The following is a 19,954-nucleotide window of genomic DNA, read 5'->3' as shown; positions in this document are numbered from 1 at the left end:
GGGGGGGGGTTCTTACCAGAGTTTGGCTGTTATGATGACAGCAGTCAGGATGAGCAGAGAGGAGATGGTCACTGTGACGTAAAACTGAGGGTCCACTGGAGAACACACACACACACACACGAGAGGAGTTACCTTTCACATGGTTGGGAATCAGCAAGGAACAATCAAATCAGCACAATAGAAGGAACAATCAAATCAGCACACTAGAAGAAAACCAGGGTCATGTGCATTAGAGCATGCAACGGAAAACGCTTTGAAATGTTTTGCAAACGAAAACAAAAATGTGCGTTTCTTATTGGACGAGTCCAGGTAGACCATCCCTGTTTCAGTCATTTCTCTTCCGTTTGGTGCCTTATGAATATAACCCAGGTCAACTGCAATGATGTAAGAAAAAAAACACAGCTCTGCTTTTCGAGAACTCCCATACTGTCAGTAAAGAAACTCAAAGGAGAATGAGCCAATGAAGTCGTCCATTCCATCGCTTGGTGTGTGTTTTTGTGAGTTCAGAAAACTCTATTAAGCATTCTCCACCACCAAGACGCAGCCATCCATCCACACAAAGCCAGCCCAGTGGGAATTGAAGTTACTCCCTTGATGCCCTCAGAGTTCTTCTGATGTCTTTGTTCCAAAACACTCTGTTCTCATGCCCACCAACACAAATCCTTTCTCTCTTTAATCTTTACTGATTTCTATGGTGCCCACCTTCCTCAGGCTCTCTCTCCTCTGCCTCACTTCCTCCATCCTCTACTCCCTCTGCGTCCGGGGCCTCCAGCAGATCCAGGGGCTCCTGGGGCAAAACGCTGCCTGGTGCACTCTGATGATGCAGCCAGGCCTCAGCGGTTGTCGTGGGGACTTCATGGCCATGGTGGTACAGGTCCGCTTCCTGGCTGGACAGGAAGTGATGCGTCTCGTCCTCCAGGGCTAGTGTGGGGCCCCAGTCCACGGACCAAATAGGGGTGGGTGTGACCTGTCCTGTGACGGACAGCTGGGCTGAGAAGGCCTCCACCTGCCCCTCGCCCTCGTCGTCACGGTTACAGGTTGAGGGTCGCGTCACTGCGGCAACCAGGAGGAAGAAAAGGCAGCGGTGGGCGGTCAGTCGTTTGACAGGAGAGATGGAGCTGAGAGACAGAGAGAGAAGAAAGGAAGGAAGGAGAAAAGAAGAGAGAGACGGAGATAGAGATAAAGAGAAGCAGAAAGAGGTGGGAGAGAAAAGGAGGGAGACAGAGAGAGAAATAGAGCACGATTAACACTACAAATGCATTGTCCACTGTCGAACTGGACTCCTCATGCAACATGCATACAACCAGAGGGTCTGACTCTGTGTCTGTCTAAACAGCCACTCACTCTCTCCATCTTACCATCTCTCCATCGCTTCGTTCTGTTCACTGAGCCCCAACTCCTCCGATCATCTCTCTCTCTGGGAGGAAAGAAGAAAAAGAAAAGAGAGGAAGAGCGAAAGAGAGAGAGGGAGGGTTCACTTCTCTTCTGACGGACTGATATTGAAAATGTAAACAGACACTCATAGACGGCAGTATAGGAAAACACACACCTCTCTCTCTCTCTCTCTCTCTCTCTCTCACACACACTCACACACACACCCCTGGCTGTCCAAAATGAGCTCTTAATTTTGCCACATGCTTATACAGTTCGCACATCAGACTTGCAAGCACACACCTGTGCACAAAACATTTATCATACGCATTCATGGGGCCAATATCCCATATGGTGCTACTTTCAGATCCAGAAAGATTGACTTCATATCTACTACCGCTGTCACTCAGTCAAACAGACAGGAACACACGCTCTATCTCGCTCTCACACACACCCACAACTCACTGTCACACAAGCACGCACACCACATTCACTTAGACAGATATCAGTTAACATGCCTACCTCTGGCTGAAGAGAGAGGGAATGAGGGAGACAGTGAGAAAGGGGGAGATATAGAGAGCGAGTAGGAAAAGGCATTGGTTGCCTTAGCGACAGAGACATGTAGAGTCAGAGAGAGAGAGAGAGAGAGAGAGCGAGGAGGAGGACGGAGGGAGACTGTAGGAAAGATTGAAATGCTAATTATGCTTTTAACCCGTTCAATTAAAAGGACAGCAAAAAAAAAAGAAATGTATTTGAGGAAGGAAATAATGAAGATACAGAAAATGACATTAATATTCTCATTTTGTGGCAGAGGAAAAAAGTATTCTGTTCTGTTTAGAAAAAACTGAGACGAGACAGAGAGGTGGAGGAAAATCAATATGCATTCATTTACACTAGGACAGGTTGAGTGGGGTGATGAACAAAATAACTAGTGATTATAATAAACGAGGTGCCACCACAGGGATACCCCATATGAAGGAGAAATATTTGGAGGCAGGAAGGTCACAGTATGACAGCTTTATTGCATACGTGAAACAACAACATTTACATAGAAAAGGATCTGTCTCTCGCTCGCTCGCACTCACTCCCTCTCCGTATGCTCTCTTTCCACCTCCGCCACTCTCTCAATCTGTCACACTTCACCCCCCCTCTCTCTATCCTTCTCCTCTGTCCCCCTCACTCCCTTCCTCTCGTCTTCGTTGCTCTTCATGCTGTGTGGCGCAGCGTCTTGGGCTTGGTGGTGGCGTGAAACTGGCTCTCACTGGAGAACACAGCGAAGCCACGACGTTGAGCCTGACTCTGGTGCATCTTGGGATGTGTAGTCCTCTTTGTCATCATCGTAATCTACAGTAACGTGGGGAGTCATAGTTAAACGCGTAACATCCTTTTCCAGTTCATGCTCTTTTAAAAAGTTGACATGTTCAATCTTCAGGGCTCGATTCAATCCGTAGCGCTGAAGAGCTTCGCTGTAGGTCACTTCCGATTGAGCCGACATATGCAGCGTTTGCCGTGAATGCATCGCTTTTACATTTCTAGCCCTCTGTAGCGCAGGTCTTCAGCGCTACGGATTGAATCGAGCCCATATCTTTATCAAAGCGATCAGTCTTGAAGTTACTTAGCTATAATCTTACAGCTACTTTTTTTGGATGTGATTTATATAGATTTTGTCTAGAGCTGAAGCTAAAGGAGACACTTTGAACCAATGGCTTCTTGCAGTAGAAACCCTTTGAGATGTGTTGCTTTGAGTTTTTCTGATCTATGTATATTACTTGTGTGTGTGTTTCAGCCCGCTGTCACCCCCCTCCTCACCATCACCCTCCTCCTCACCATCACCCCCCTCCTCACCATCAACCCCCTCCTCACCATCACCCTCCTCCTCACCATCACCCCCCTCCTCACCATCACCCCCCTCCTCACCATCACCCCCCTCCTCACCATCACCCCCCTCCTCACCATCACCCTCCTCCTCACCATCACCCTCCTCCTCACCATCACCGTCCTCCTCACCATCACCGTCCTCCTCACCATCAACCCCCTCCTCACCATCACCCCCTCCCCATTACCCCCCTCCTCGCCATCACCCCCTCCTCACCATCACCCCCCTCCTCACCATCACCCCCCCCGCCTCACCATCACACCCCTCCTCACCATCACACCCCTCCTCACCATCACACCCCTCCTCACCATCACACCCCTCCTCACCATCACCCCACTCCTCACCATCACCCCACTCCTCACCATCACTGTCCTCCTCGTCCTCGGAATCTCCCTCTGATTCCATCAGGGAGGCGTCCAATCGGTTGTCTCGCTTCGTTGTGACATCACCCCTGTGACAACATCACCATTAGAAACTGGGTGGTTCGAGCCCTGAATGCTGATTGGCTGACAGCCGTGGTATATCAGTGTACCACAGGTATTAAAAAACATTTATTTTTACTGTTCTAATTACGTTGGTAACCAGTTTATAATAGCAATAAGGCACGTCTGGGGTTTGTGGTATATGGCCAATATACCACGACTAAGGGCTGTATCCAGGCACTCCGCATTGTGTCGTGCTTAAGCACAGCCCTTAGCCGTGGTATATTGGCCATATACCACACCCCCTCGTTCCTTATTGCTCAATTAGACACCGACAGTCCATATTATTCTTGTCATACTGTGGCCTGGGGTTGTCTAGTGATTAGCCCCACCCCCTCAGCACAAATATGAAATGTAATTTATTTGATAATTAAAAGGTGTCATGCTGCTCTAGCCAGAAGGCTTATTTCCACTGTGGTACTCATATGTCAGTAGCCTACAAGCATGGGATCAAATCCCAGTTCCATCACTACTTCGGAAGAATCTCTCTTCTCTCTTCCCCGTTATTCTACACTGTCCTATACGTTAAACAAAAACACACAAAAAAATAAGGGAGACCCCTCTCTTTTATAAAAACGACAAATAAATATTATTCAACTGACATTGGTTTAGTGTAAAGTACATGAAGAAGTGAGGTGAGGGGCACATGAGTAACAGTGAACTTTTTGTCAGGTGCACCCATAAAGAACTTCTGAGTTCTATTAAACTGCAAATCATTAAAACATCAGATCAGTATTCATTGACCTAGAGGAGTACTGACAGAAAGGTGTTGAGCCCACCTCTGCTTCCCGGAGCTGGGGAGCTGCTCCCACACCGTAAGGGCACGACCCCCGGTGACCCAGCGGTGACCCCCACTGCCCGTGAGCCACGCCGCAAAGCAAAGGATTCTCGGAGCATCCGCCCAGGTCAGCGAGGCCAGGTACTTGCACTGAGGTAGAGAGAACACTGGGAGAGATGGAAGGAGAAAAGGAGATAGAGAGAGAGAGAGAGAGAGAGAGAGAGAGAGAGAGAGAGAGAGAGAGAGAGAGAGAGAGAGAGAGAGAGAGAGAGAGAGAGAGAGAGAGAGAGAGAGAGAGAGGGAAAGAAGGAGAAAAGTAGATAGAAAAAGTTGATGAAAACCAAAATAGATTTAGGGAACAATGCATTCTATGAACAGTGTGGCTCTATAGGTTGGCAACTGTACCATAATATTCAGGGAACAAATAGTTGTGTTAGCTTTACTCACCGTTCAAGGTGCTTTCCCCATTCGCCAAATCGTAGCATGAGCCAATGAGGAGTCCCCCTGTCTGATGTACACAATCTGTTACTCCAGCGATGCTGCTGTGATTGGTTAGCCTGGACACGGTGCCTGTGGTGATTGGACAGAGGAACGGTAAACATCAGATAGTACACAGATCTGTAAGGTCTAGCACTAAGCCATATTAATCTGGCTCTTCTATATAGTGCACGCACGCATGCACACACACCGCTTCTCACCTGTCCTCCAGTTGAGAATCCGGAGGTTGGCTCTGCCGTAGGCAACGAAGAGCCTGTCACCACGGGGACTGAGGGTCAGACGACCTTCCTGACTCCCGCAGCCCGTTACCGTTGCGTCCCAATGATGTAACAGCTGCAGGGGGTCACGGTTGGTGCAGAGCCCCTCCCACACAGACACCCCACCCTCTGCTGAGCTGCTGAACACCAGGGGACCCTGGGACTGTGGAGGATAGATAGGGGGCAGTTGTCATGGAGACTGAATGCAGCGGCTGAATACAATGCATGGATATGGTGTGTGTGTGTGAGTGTGCGTGTGCATGTGTGTGTCTGTGCGTGTATGCCTGCTAGCGTGCGTGGTTTCACATGATTTCACATAAAAACGTGATTTTCTTGTGTTTTATTTATATTTCCACACTATGATGTTGGAACAATACTGTGAAATTACCCAAATTATGATAATGCCCTTTAAGTGTAAGAGCTTTTTGAAAAGGCTGCCGAAAATGTCAGCCTGTTTTGGTGGGATGGCGTTTTGGCATGCCTGGTATCAAATTAGTTAATAGACCAATAAGAAAGAGACAGTTCCAAACCTCTCTACCAATAACAGCTAGTTTTCAGTTTTCCCCTCCCCACTCAGACCACTCCCAGACAGAATTGGCTCTTTGCTAATTGAAAACAATCACAGTAAGGTACTTAATTGTTACCAAGAAATTATTTGATATTGAGATAAACCAGCTACATTGGACATTTAAACTATGTATTAAAATAGCTTACGCCCCCAAGGAACCTTACAAAGTATTTTAGCCAAACATATATACAGTGCCTTGCAAAAGTATTCATTCCCCTTGGCAGTTTTCCTATTTTGTTGTGTTACAACCTGTAATTTAAATTAATTTGGATTTCATGTAATGGACATACACAAAATAGTCCAAATTGGTGAAGTGAAATGAAAAAAATAACTTGTTAAAAAAAAAAAAAAAGTGGTGCATGCATATGTATTCACCCCCTTTGCTATGAAGTCCCTGAATAAGATCTGGTGCAACCAATTACCTTCAGAAGTCACATAATTAGTTAAATAAAGTCCACCTGTGTGCAATCTAAGTGTCACATGATCTGTCACATGATCTCAGTATATATACACCTGTTCTGAAAGGCCCCAGAGTCTGCAACACCACCAAACAACCGGCACCATGAAGACCAAAAAGCTCTCCAAACAGGTCAGGGTAAAGTTGTGGAGAAGTACAGATCAGGGTTGGGTTATAAAAAAAATATCCCAAACTTTGAACATCCCACGGAGCACCATTAAATCCATTATTAAACAATGGAAAGAACATGGCACCACAACAAACCTGCCAAGAGAGGGCCACCCACCAAAACTCACGGACCAGGCAAGGAGGGCATTAATCAGATAGGCAACAAAGAGACCAAAGATAACCCTGAAGGAGCTGCAAAGCTCCACAGTGGAGATTGGAGTATCTGTCCATAGGACCACTTTAAGCCATACACTCCACAGAGCTGGGCTTTACGGAAGAGTGGCCAGAAAAAAGCCATTGCTTAAAGACAAAAATAAGCAAACGCGTTTGGTGTTCGCCAAAAGGCATGTGGGAGACTCCCAAAACATATGGAAGAAGGTACTCTGGTCAGATGAGACCAAAATTGAGCTTTTTGGCCATCAAGGAAAACGCCATGTCTGGCGCAAACCCAACACCTCATCACCCCCCGAGATCCACCATCCCCACAGTGAAGCATGGTGGTGGCAGCATCCTGCTGTGGGGCTGTTTTTCATCGGCAGGGACTGGAAAACCGGTCAGAATTGAAGGAATAATGGATGGTGCTAAATACTGGGAAATCTGTTTCATTCTTCCAGAGATTTGAGACTGGGATGGAGGTTCACCTTCCAGCAGGACAATGACCCTAAGCATACTGCTAAAGCAACACTCGAGTGGTTTAAGGGGAAACATTTAAATGTCTTGGAATAGCCGAGTCAAAGCCCAGACCTCAATCCAATTGAGAATCTGTGGTATGACTTAAAGATTGCCGTACACCAGCAGAACCCATCCAACTTGAAGGAGCTGGAGCAGTTTTGCCTTGAAGAATGGGCAAAAATTCCAAAGGCTAGATGAGCCAAGCTTATAGAGACATACCCCAAGAGACTTCCAGCTGTAATTGCAAAAGGTGGCTCTACAAAGTAAGGACTTTGGGGGGGGGGGTGAATAGTTATGTACGCTCAAGTTCTCTGTTCTTTTTTGTCTTATTTCTTGTTTGTTTCATGTTGTGTAAATCAAATGATACAAACCCCCAAAATATCAATTTCAATTCCAGGTTGTAAGGCAACAAAATAGGAAAAATGCCAAAGGGGGGTGAATACTTTCGCAAGCCACTGTAGTCCATTTCTGATCCTCTATCCTCGCAAATATACTGTATTTATATTTGAAAGTAATGAGGAAAAGAGCACTGAATACTCTTTTGAACCTCTTTGGAATCAATATATCTTAATTTATTTTAAATAATTTATTTCCACACTGCCTGCAAGTGTGTAGCATATAAGGAGAACAAGATATTTGGTCCTTCAGGCTGCCATTTTTGTTTCTGCCTCAGCCAATTTGTTTGGCGTGACAACAACTAGTTGGCTAAAGCACACACAGATCTGGCAACGGTGCGGAAATATTCGCTTTAATTTCAGCAAGGCCTTGATGAAAACACAAGTTTATGTTCATTAGGGCAGAAAACTAAAATTAGCATTTGTTATTGGACCAGTTTCAGTCCATTTTCTTCCGTTTGAACACAACCATAGTTACAGAAGCACTATATCTTAAAAGCCTAGAATGTGACACTATTGGCTCTTGATTATGGCAGCCACCTGTAGGGAGGTCACAGCCTCCTTATGGGCGTTGATTGATTGACAGTTGTCCATGGTTTGCCAGCTCCAGGCCTGGACTTTACCCCCATCTGCAGACAGAGAGAGGGAGGGGGTAAAGAGTGAGACAGGGAGAGAGCGAGATGGAGTGAGAGAGATGGAGGGAGGGTGAGAGTATGGGAAAAGAGAGAGGAGAGGGATGGTAAAGAGCAAGCGGGAGAGAGAGACAGGGAGAGGAAGAGAGGTTAAGTAGGCCTGACAGTTGCTGGCAGACATTACTGATGTCTTGCATAAATACCTGTGAGCCTGAGTCTCCTCACTTGTCTGCCTCTGTCAGTCTAACTCCACTTACTGTCAGCTGTAGGGTTAGACAACCCTGGTCCTGGAGTGCCGCAGGCACATCCGTGTTTTTTATTTAACCGACATGAAAGACCAGGTGTGTTGGAACAAAATCCTTCAGTACCTGCGGCACCCCAGGAACAGGGTTGCCTACCCCTGGCCCACTGAGTCTCTCATAAACAGTCACAGACACACAAACATATAAGTACCCCCCCACCACCACCACCACAGAAACTGCATCCACGCAAACCTGATCCAGTGATGATGTAGCCATCGCCTTCAGGCACAAAGCAGAGAGCAGTCACCGAGTTAAAGGTGTAGATGGACTTTACACACTGGCCTGGATGGAGAGAGGGGAAGACTGATTTAATTGTCCACAACACCCAGATGGAATTACGTAGGCACACACACACACACACAGACGCACACAGGGCACTCACCCAGACAAAGCTGTAGGGCTCAGACTGTGTATGTACAGTGAGGGAAAAAAGTATTTGATCCCCTGCTGATTTTGTATGTTTGCCCACTGACAAAGAAATTATCAGTCTATAATTTTAATGGTAGGTTTATTTGAACAGTGAGAGACAGAATAACAACAAAAAAATCCAGAAAAACGCATGTCAAAAATGTTATAAATTGATTTGCATTTTAATGAGGGAAATAAGTATTTGACCCCTCTGCAAAACATGACTTAGTACTTGGTGGCAAAACCCTTGTTGGCAATCACAGAGGTCAGACGTTTCTTGTAGTTGGCCACCAGGTTTGCACACATCTCAGGAGGGATTTTTCCCACTCCTCTTTCCAGATCTTCTCCAAGTCGTTTGGCAACTCGAACCTTCAGCTCCCTCCACAGATTTTCTATGGGATTAAGGTCTGGAGACTGGCTAGGCCACTCCAGGACCTTAATGTGCTTCTTCTTGAGCCACTCCTTTGTTGCCTTGGCCGTGTGTTTTGGGTCATTGTCATGCTGGAATACCAATCCACGACCCGTTTTCAATGCCCTGGCTGAGGGAAGGAGGTTCTCACCCAAGATTTTACTGTACATGGCCCCGTCCATCGTCCCTTTGATGCGGCGAAGTTGTCCTGTCCCCTTAGCAGAAAAACACCCCCAAAGCATAATGTTTCCACCTCCATGTTTGACGGTGGGGATGGTGTTCTTGGGGTCATAGGCAGCATTCCTCCTCCTCCAAACACGGCGAGTTGAGTTGATGCCAAAGAGCTCCATTTTGGTCTCATCTGACCAGAACACTTTCACCCAGTTGTCTTCTGAATCATTCAGATGTTCATTGGCAAACTTCAGACGGGCATGTATATGTGCTTTCTTGAGCAGGGGGACCTTGCGGGCGCTGCAGGATTTCAGTCCTTCAAGGCGTAGTGTGTTACCAATTGTTTTCTTGGTGACTATGGTCCCAGCTGCCTTGAGATCATTGACAAGATCCTCCCGTGTAGTTCTGGGCTGATTCCTCACCGTTCTCATGATCATTGCAACTCCACGAGGTGAGATCTTGCATGAAGCCCCAGGCCGAGGGAGATTGACAGTTCTTTTGTGTTTCTTCCATTTGCGAATAATCGCACCAACTGTTTTCACCTTCTCACCAAGCTGCTTGGCGATGGTCTTGTAGCCCATTCCAGCCTTGTGTAGGTCTACAATCTTGTCCCGGACATCCTTGGAGAGCTCTTTGGTCTTGGCCATGGTGGAGAGTTTGGAATCTGATTGATTGATTGCTTCTGTGGACAGGTGTCTTTTATACAGGTAACAAACTGAGATTACGAGCACTCCCTTCAAGAGTGTGCTCCTAATCTCAGCTCGTTACCTGTATAAAAGACACCTGGGAGCCAGAAATCTTTCTGATTGAGAGGGGGTCAAATACTTATTTCCCTCATTAAAATGCAAATCAATTTCTAACATTTTTGACATGCGTTTTTCTGGATTTTTTTGTTGTTATTCTGTCTCACTGTTCAAATAAACCTACCATTAAAATTATAGACTGATCATTTCTTTGTCCGTGGGCAAACGTACAAAATCAGCAGGGGATCAAATACTTTTTTCCCTCACTGTATGTATGTATGTATGTATGTAGTGAACTCACCCGTGCTTAAAGCCCAGATCCTCACACAACAGTCTGCTGAACCACTCAGGATAAACCTCTCCTTGTCTCCCAGAGACAGTTCCCAGGCTAGAGAGAGAGAGAGAGAGAGAGAGAGAGAGATTGACAGTAGGGAGGAGAGGGGGGAAAGGAGGGGAAGAGACAAGGGGGCGTTGAACGGAAGAAAGAGATGGAGAGAATATGTGGGGGAGGGAATAATAATCATTTTTTTGTTGTTGTCATTGTACAGTTCATAGTCAGTATGCATATAATTAACATCCATGTTGTTATTGATTTAATATGATACGTTCCAGAGTTCTAGCTCATGGAATCAGAGAAAAAACCTGGAGAGAGTCAGATGGAGATAGGGAGAGGGGGAGCGTGGGTGGAGCGACAGAAAGGCCAGAGAAGTTCAAGTAGTGGCACGATCCCTCCTTCAGTCAGAATGAGAGTAACTCAGAGTGTCTACTGCTGCTAGTTCTCTCTGTGGATTTGACCTGATGAACTAAAACTATAATTACACTGCCTGAAATATAAGTGTGTGTGTGTATACACGTTTTACTATACTTGTGAGAACCAGAAGTCCTCACACGAATAGTAAACAGGTCCTCACTTGTATACAGGCTATTTTTGGCTTAGGGGTTAGGTTTAGGGTTAGAATTAGAGTTAGGGTTAGGAGTTAGGGTTAGTATAGTAAGACATAGGGGTGTATGTGTGTGTATGTATATATGTCCATTCCCTACCGAGTCTCCTACAGTATTCAGGCAGAGGGGCAGACAGACAGGTGACTCCACCAGTGTGACCTCCCAGATTCCGCTGCTCGGTTGCCGTAGGAACGTGCCACACCTTTACTGTTGTGTCTCGACTGGGAGAGAGAAATAGAGAGAGAGAGATGGAGAGAACAACGGAGAGAGATAAAATGAGTGTGAGACAGAGAGAGACAGCGAGAGACAGAGAGACAGAGAGAGACAGAGGGAGACAGAGAGTGAGAGCAGACAAGGTTCAAGTAGTTCAATAACACTCTGTTCAGGCGAGAATGGCTCAGAGTGTATGGGGGGGGGGCGGGGAATTAGCATGTCAAGAGTTACAGAGAGAGGAGGAGGGAGAAAGAAAGAAATTAATTGAATTATTCACAGTTATGCGATCTATTATTAAATCGGAGAATGACTCACTTACCTGCCGGAGATCACCAGGTTGTCAACAGCAACCACACAGGTGACGATGTCACTGTGACCCTCCAGCGACCTCAAGCGAAACTTGGCTTTCTCCCATGATGCTTTGAGAGATGTAAACTCGGCATCTGAAAAAAGGGGACCCATCAGAATCATCATGAACCCAGAACCCAAGTCTTGCGTGAACTTTTTTACAAAGGGACAGATTCAGACTTGTACGCCTTTCTTATGCACTTCTCAGTAGCTGGTATTCAGATGTGTGTGCGTAACGGGCTTTGCAGGCGTGGTTCCCTTGCGTGCGCTGAATACATTTAAATCAACCGCGGAAAACCCTTCCACTTGATGGCCGACAGATTTCCCCTAGAGTTTTCATTCAAAAGGGGTTTCAGTACATTTATATAAAGCCATCCCTTTAAATTTGGTGTACCTTTAATTAGAATTTAGTTTCACAGACTCACTAGAATATATTGAGAGAACTGTTCAGAAAATTAGGGATCAATGAAAGAAAGCTATGTAAGAACACAAATATTTGTCTCCTTCGACTTAAAAATACTCTTGATCTTTTTAGGGTTAGGAAAGCATTTATGAATAATAAAAAAAACAGGTTTGGAGAGCATTTACGCAAAAAAATATATTGGTGAATCAAAAATACAGTGGTTTGATTCATCCTGAAAGTTGCCATATTCAATGAATCAATCCATGAACTATTGAAAGGTGAGAAAAGTGTACGATAGGGTTTGAAAAGTAGTCCTATAACTCGACCCTAATAATCCTCACTAATCATGGAACTGTGACGAGAACAGTCCAGTCGTTGTGAACCATGCGCCAGTCTCCAAGCTTAAACTGCTACGTGTACTGTATTTATGGTCTGCCGTCCATAATGATTCCAATAGGCTACATGTCGCAGATGACTGCACAACTTGTAATACGTTAGTTAGCCCAGTATGATCCACTATTGCTTGCGATCCCTCAGGAACAACCACACGAACGTGACAGAGGAAAGAAAGGTCAACTAACTGTGTAATGGAATGATGCAAAATGTAAGGAAACAAACACTAAAGTGACCGTTATAAATATGTGTGGGTATAACTGACGGTGGCTACCGATAGTGGCTAATATTTAACACGATGCAAATTGTAAAACATACAGGGGAAAAAAGTAGATCTAATTAAAACACTCTAGAAACCATAAATCAACTCTCTAGGTTTGGCGCTATGCTCTCATTTGCGCATGGCTACAGAAGCCTACAGCTTGGGTCTCCAAATGTTATTCCAGCAAAGTTACGAGGCCTTCATTTTAGAAACGTCACTGTGGGAAAGTTGATATGTCCATATGCTTTAGTTTGCTGCCACATGACTGGTTTCACATTTGTCTCCAGTGATCATAAGTTAAAATAGATCTGAAACAATTGTCTATTCATATTTACAATCCCCTTATCTAAGCGGCTTACTTCACCTGGATCTTATCAATAACTCTTATCAATTTGTAAATTACAGTGCATGGAGAACGGTGATATTTCTATTGGGAAAAATAACAAAGATGTTATTCCGCTTGGAACCGACAGGTTGCTCGACCTTATTCATCGTTACATCGCGCATAAAGGGGGTGGCGTTAATGAGGGAATGAAGTCAAAATAGACACTGATCTAGGATCCGTTTTTGCCTTTAAGATCATCAAGAATAAGACAGGGAGGGACCTGGGAAAGTATCCACAAAGCGTCTCAGAGTAGGTGCTGATCTAGAATCTGTCTATACAATCTTATTCAGTATGACCTTAAAGGCTAAACTAATACTAGATCAGCGCACCTATTCTGAGACACTTGGTGAATGCAGGCCCTGGCCTCCGGCCTGGTCAGGGACGTTGGGAGAGACTATAATAGCCATGGTTGACTCAACACTTCTCTAACCTTAGTTGATCAATAACTACTGTACACGTATTTGTCAGCTCTTGAGCATGCAACTAATTCTGTTTCTAGGAAACAAACAGTACAGACAGATCAGGCTTGTGTTCATTAGGCACGAAGCAGAAGAGAACAGTCTGAAACAGGTAGGTACGATCTGAACTCATGAAATGGTTGTTTTGGTTTGTCGTTCTGAAGCGTTTTGCTACAGTGTGCCCACAGTGGACCCTAATGAACTCAACCCAGGAGGGAAGGATGGATCGAAACGTTAACTATTTGTAATATAATTTCTGGGAGCCTACCAAGCTGATTCCATATTTTCTTTACTTCAATCACAATACATTTGTGAGATACCAATGAGTATGTGTCTACATAATCTAACAAACCCTAGTTTAAAGGTAACCCCACCTTCCTGGTTCTCCTTGGGGCTTGTGTCGGTCACAGCTAGACAGGGCTCTGACTGCTCTCCCCCTGCTCCTGTCTCTCTCCGTCCTCCCGTCTCCTTTCTTCCTGTCTCTCCCCTTGTTACCGTCTCCTTCTGACTGCCTGTCTTCTTCTGTCGGCCTGTCGGCTCTGCTTCTCCCTTGGGGATCTTGGTAGCAGAGGGGCTGTGTGATGGAAGAGCCTCAGAGGTGGCTTCACTGTGCCCGAGCAAAAAAAAACACACAAAAAAAACACACCAAATACCAAGAGTGAATTGACAGTGCGGTCACATTCAGGGAAACATCATGTGCACAGACATACAGAACAGCGCATAGGCTAAGCCATAGACACACAAGCAAGTTTACAAATAATGACAATCCTTTATTACATTTCTATAGCACTTCATTACAAGTATAATCTCAAAGTGCATAAATATACAGTTGTCGCCACGGCATGGAAAACAGATTGACGTTGTCGTTGTATCTTTGATTAACGGATGATCACTATCATTTTCATTATCATGTCTTTATACTACTTCGTGATAAGGACATTTCCCCTGGTATTCCCTTGATATTCCAAAGCCCTGGGAGAGTGTGCCCAGTCGTAACTCGGTGGAAGGAATCCCTAAGTGATGGCTACATGGCGTACTATCCCCTCTACTACTCCAATACATTAGGATGCCTTGAAAGAATGACTGACTGACTTTGACCTATGTCGGATAGACTCAAGCCAGATCAAAGCATCAAAGCGAATGTTACAGCTTGTGAACAGGGATGTTAATCTCCCCTCTCTCTCTCTCTCTTTCCTTACACTTGTCTTTTCATCTTCTCATGTTTTCCTCCTCCCACAATCCCCGGAGTTTGCTGGGGGCCAGAAAGCTGCAGCAGAAGTTCAGCCAATCTGGTGCGGAGCTCCGCCTTCCTGGAGATCTGAAGATAGAGGGGGGGGGGGGGGGGGGGGTTGGGCTTAGATTTGTTTGAGCCCATAATTTAGGTTAATAACAACATGCATGACCGTAGAAGTCTCCCTGGGTACGTCTCAATAGTCCAACGTCGCTCCTCCTTCATCTAGACTGATCTGAGAAGAGATGGACTGATAAAAGACAGTGAGTAGACATCCATCCATTACAGAACTATGTTTCCAGATCAGAGCAGATGAAGGAAAGGAGACAAAATGACCACTGTAGACTATTGATATGTGCCCCCCCAACGATTCGTATAAACCCCGAATGACTGACAGGGGGTGCTGTATTGAAGCCACCGCGCAGCAATCTTGGCACTCCTCAATTGTAAAAAATATTTTGGAAGCTACATAAATGTATTTATTAATGTTTACATTCGTTTTTGACACAATTATTCTATTACAGGCACCTTAATGTATACTTTCAAATGATATAATGTGAGCTAAACATAATTGTTTTAAAATAAAGATCTACAAAGTCTTTTTTTGCGGGTACTAATGTCACTGTCCCCACTACAACAAAAATACTTAAATACATGTCATTTTGTCCTAGAAACATTTAATTGAAATACTGTAGAATTCCAATCATGCCTATGGAGGTCTCCTGCTAGGGAGTGCCAATATGGCCGACCGGTGGCTTCAAATCCTCTCATAGCATCAGCAATCCAAGGTTTATAAACGCAATCCCCTCCCTACCCTTTACATGGTGATTCAGATTGCCAAAACCCCAATGACACTAAATCAACATATATAAAGGCATGATACATCTCGCCACAAGAGAAGGGTATCATGTCATGCTTACATTTGATATATAGTGCCAGTGTAGATGAGGTTGATCTAAAACACGGCCAAACCCCAATGAGAACGCAAGTTATTTACCACTATATTTCTAAAGATGACGATCGAGCGAGCGAGCCTATTCTCTATCTCACATGAGTGAAGTTATTTAATGATCAGCTGTTCAGTCTTGGTGTGCTCCAGCTAGGTTGGCCTCAATTGAACTCACTCACGACCGAGAGTGTAATAATGTAAAATGTAACCTGCAAGATTGTATTGGAGGATTAAGGTGCTACATCAAGATCTCTCTTGGGAACGAGTACAGTCATATCCGGGAGTATTAGTACCAAGGGAAATCTATTCAGGATTGTGGAATTAAGAACCGGTGCGCTCATGACACGACTGATATTAAAACTATGGCTGAAGATTAGAAGTGAAGTCGTGTTCTGTACCTTAACTCTTTCTTCTGGAGTGAGAGATTGAGATATTTTCATCTCCAGATTCTCAATCTGTCTCAGTTTCTTCTGGAGTTTTCTCACCTCCCCCATCTGAAACCCTTACTCTACAAGCACCAACAACTGTTCGAGATTATTAGGTCTACAATGTTTCACTAGGCTTGTGGGTCATGCAACATTCATGTTTAAGTGTTTCTACCGTGTTTCACTAGTTTGTTGTCCTTTCTCCGTCCAGTCAATTGTTCCCATTGACGTGTCTCATCGCTGATGACAACAATGGTGGATAGCCTGTGTGAGCGTGTTTGAGGGGATACATTTGAGCAAGGATCTGCGCAAATTCGCTAATCTTCACCACATAACGAGCAGTTGTTTTTCCCAAGAGACGATCTATGTAGATCAGTGATTCTGCGCAGTCTGACTGCAACGTAGTAGATCTCAAACAAGCACAGGCGCTTTATTAACTTCTTCTCTGGTCTTCCGGACGGTTACAGCCATTGCTCTGGTTTACAGTGACACCAGGTGGAATGGAGAGGAACTTAATTTATAAAATCTAAATACCAAGGCAGCGTTTCATTTTATTAAATGTGCTCCTTCATTTCTACCCTCGTTCACTCCCTCCCCTCCAGTGACTGATTTGATAAGATTGAATTTCTGTGCCAATATGTGCCTTTTGTTATAGCCTAACAATGTTTGGTGTTATAACTGAATAATTATTTATATTCAGTGTATGAGAATAGGACTTGGTCTTCAATAATTCCGTTTGTGAGATAAAACATTTAAATAGCCATTTAATTCAATAACAAATAAGTGCTCAACCATAATGCCAATATGCACCATTTGTTGTAATTAGTTGTAATAACTTCCATAGTAAACATGATTTATATGTCTAGTCTGTGTACAGTGCCTATAAAAGTCTACACCCCCCTTGGATTTCTTCACATTTTATTGTGTTACAAAGTAGGATTCAAATAGATTTAGACTAATTCTTCTTTTTGGCAACTATCTACATGAAATAGTCTATAATGTCGAAGTGGAAGAAAAATAAAACACTACTATATCTTGATTAGATAAGTATACACCCTCTCAGTCAATACATGTTAGAAACGCCTTTGACAATGATTACAGCTGTGAGTCTTCTTGGGTAAGTCTCATAAGAGCTTTGTATACCTGTATTGTGCCACATTTGCCCACTATTCTTTTCAAAATTCTTCAAGCTTTGTCAAGGTGTTGGGGATTATAGCTAGACAGCAATTTTCCAGTCTTGCCAAGCAGATTTAAGTCAAAACTGTAACTTGGCCACTCAGGAACATTCACTGTCTTCTTGGGAAGCAACTCCAGTGTAGATTTGGCTTTGTGTTGTTGGTTATTGTCCTGTTGAAAGGTGAATTCATTTCCCAGTCTGGTGTAAAGCAGACTGAAGCAGGTTTTTCTCTAAGAGTTTGCCTGTGTTTAGCTCCATCACATTTATTTTCATCCTGAAAAACTCTGCAGTCTTTGTCGATGTCAAGCGTACACATACCATGATGCAGCCACCACCATGCTTGAAAATAAGGAGGCAGTTACTGAGTGATGTGTTGTGTTGGATTTGCCTCAAACATAAGGCCAAAATGTTAATTATTTTGCAGTGTATTTTTTTTGCAGTATTACTTTAGTGCCTTGTTGCATACATATGCATGTTTTGGAATATTTTTTCTGTATATTTGTATTATTCTTTTCACTCTGTAAATTAGGTTACTACAATGCTGTTGATCCATCCTGTTTTTTTTACCATCACAGCCATTGAACTCTGTAGCTGTTTTAAAATCACCAACGACCTCACAGTGACATCCCTAAGCAGTTTATTTCCTGTCCTGCAGCTCAGTTCAGAAGGAAGACTGCATCTTTGATGTGTCTAAGTAGTTTAATACATCATCCACAGCATCATTTAATACATCATCCGCCCGGACCAGTACAAGGAGTTGCTAGAGCGCGATGAGCCAAGTAAAGCCCCCCACCAGCCAAACCCTCCCCTAACCCGGACAACGCTGGGCCAATTGTGCACTGCCCTATGGGACTCCCGGTCACTGCCGGTTGTGACACAGGCCGGGATCGAACCCGGGTCTGTTGTAATTTTACAGATGCGCCACTCGGGAGTAGCCCCAAATGTTACTTCGAAACTAATTTAGGATTGCCTAAACGAAGGGGGTAAACACTTATGCGACAACTATAGTTTAGTTATACATTTTCTATTAATTTGTACAAATGTGTAGAATTTTCTTTTCCCTTTGACATTATGGAGTATTTTGTGTAGATCAATGGCAAAAAATTACAATGAAATATAATTCAATCCCACTTTGTAATGCCCCCAAAAAGTTCAAGGGGGTATAGACTTTCTATAGGCATTGTATGTGTGAAAGCATTTTTGAAAACAGGTGGAGGTATTGCTTTCCATTCGACATCTTGTCTCTTCTATGTCCTACTGTGCATTTTCCAGCACTATCAATGTTGTGTAATTTTTCCAAGGCTAATGCCTAGCCTATCCCTAGCCCACAGTATGTCATAGGCATAGTCTGCATATGGCTCCATCTATCAGACAGAGAAAGAAAATATCAAGAAGAGTGTAGACACACAACTTTATTTCTGTATCTGTATGATTAATGCAAGATCATTTGGGTTAAGTCTTTCATGGTGTTCAATCATGGAAACGAGTCAGCTAGGTCTACAGTACCGGTAAATATAGTAGGCCTAGTCATTGAAGCTATTCTTATGTTGTTGCCACTGTTGTTGCAAAAGTTCTGCAGAGTCTTGTGCAAGGAGAGCATACCAAGTGCTACAGCAGAGTTTGAAATAAGGCAGGTGCAACCATCAGCCCCAACTGCAGCAAAAACGGAAGAGTCTGGGTGCTTAATATTCTACCTAGAACCAAACAGGGTTCTCTGGGACAGCCGAAGAACCCTTTATGGGTCGTTCTTGAATTGCGGTGGCATTTACATCTACGAAAAACACTTCAAAATTACAAATAGTTACACATCATACATGTTTTCTGTTTATATTGAACTGTTTATCAGTCATAAAACATACTGCAAGTGCTTTATACTGCAAAACGTTATGTCTATGCATTGTTTAAAGTACTTAGGCCAAGCAAATTGGCTTGTCTCAGTAGTGACCCAGTACAATTGTAGTGACATGTTTTGGGGGATTTAAAGCTATCAATCTATGTATTCTTTTTGAATTCTAGAAAGTAAACAAAAGTATTACACATCTTGTATAGATCAATAAAAACAAAACAGGCTATTAAAATAACTATTATTTTTACAAATATAAAATGTGTCCCTAAGTTTTATCCCATTGGTGTAACCATCTTGAAAATCACTCATTACAAAGATATACAAGGACCTTGCATTCCCTCCAGTTGCAAACCGTTGCACTGGAGAGGTCTATATTAAATACAATTATTAGTTAATTACACCCTTTTAGTATCTCATACATTTGAGGATTCAATTGATCATTTGGTGTGTCTAAATAGTGTAATTTGTGTTACACATTGTAAATGTAGGGAAATTACACTGTGAGCAAAATGATGAAACAAAAAACAGTTTAGTAAATTATTTTTAAAGGGTTAATGACCTTAGATTCGAGCATCTGTGTCCTCCATTTAAGAAAATCTTCAATTACCAAAATGTTGTCATTGGCGTTACCATCACTGGTGTAACTACTCCTGCTGGTGGCACAAAGTTATCATAATAGTAAAACATTATTAAAAGGCATTAAGCTACCATATTAGTTCATTTAGAATGGGAAGA

The 19,954-nt window shown here is 43.7% G+C and overlaps 2 protein-coding genes across 6 annotated transcripts in view; both read right to left on the bottom strand.

Moving 5' to 3' along the window:
• LOC115176350 (PILR alpha-associated neural protein) overlaps positions 1-2,269 on the bottom strand; it is a 7,012-nt gene extending 4,743 nt beyond the window's left edge. For 2 of the 3 annotated variants that reach the window (XM_029736301.1, XM_029736291.1), the window contains exons 1-3: positions 1,359-2,269; positions 703-1,118; positions 17-95 (exon numbers count right to left, since the gene is read on the bottom strand). In XM_029736301.1, coding sequence (XP_029592161.1) covers positions 17-95; positions 703-1,118; positions 1,359-1,369 — 506 coding nt within the window. In that variant the 5' untranslated portion in view covers positions 1,370-2,269. The remainder of the gene's footprint in view (positions 1-16; positions 96-702; positions 1,119-1,358) is intronic. The other variant, XM_029736282.1, reaches the window with a different exon arrangement.
• Positions 2,270-2,373: 104 nt separating this feature from the next.
• si:ch211-154o6.3 (F-box/WD repeat-containing protein 7) lies at positions 2,374-16,569 on the bottom strand. 3 transcript variants are annotated; one of them, XM_029736273.1, is made up of 13 exons: positions 16,372-16,569; positions 14,791-14,909; positions 13,966-14,198; positions 11,662-11,785; positions 11,229-11,350; positions 10,489-10,575; positions 8,649-8,738; positions 8,063-8,151; positions 5,206-5,425; positions 4,955-5,077; positions 4,509-4,674; positions 3,592-3,698; positions 2,374-2,715 (listed from the first exon to the last, which is right to left on the bottom strand). In XM_029736273.1, the coding sequence occupies exons 2-13, from the start codon at positions 14,802-14,804 to the stop codon at positions 2,630-2,632; spliced, it is 1,461 nt and encodes a 486-aa protein (XP_029592133.1). In that variant the 5' UTR covers positions 14,805-14,909; positions 16,372-16,569; the 3' UTR covers positions 2,374-2,629. The 3 variants fall into 3 exon arrangements, with proteins under 3 accessions (XP_029592133.1, XP_029592129.1, XP_029592132.1); XM_029736269.1 differs by having other exon boundaries at positions 16,170-16,568; XM_029736272.1 differs by having other exon boundaries at positions 3,610-3,698; positions 16,170-16,566.
• Positions 16,570-19,954: the final 3,385 nt, after the last annotated feature.

The sequence above is a fragment of the Salmo trutta genome, chromosome 3 (assembly GCF_901001165.1).
Source record: "Salmo trutta chromosome 3, fSalTru1.1, whole genome shotgun sequence".
NCBI lineage: Eukaryota > Metazoa > Chordata > Actinopteri > Salmoniformes > Salmonidae > Salmo > Salmo trutta.
Note: the sequence above shows the minus strand (reverse complement) of the source record. Positions and strands in the feature narration are given on the sequence as shown.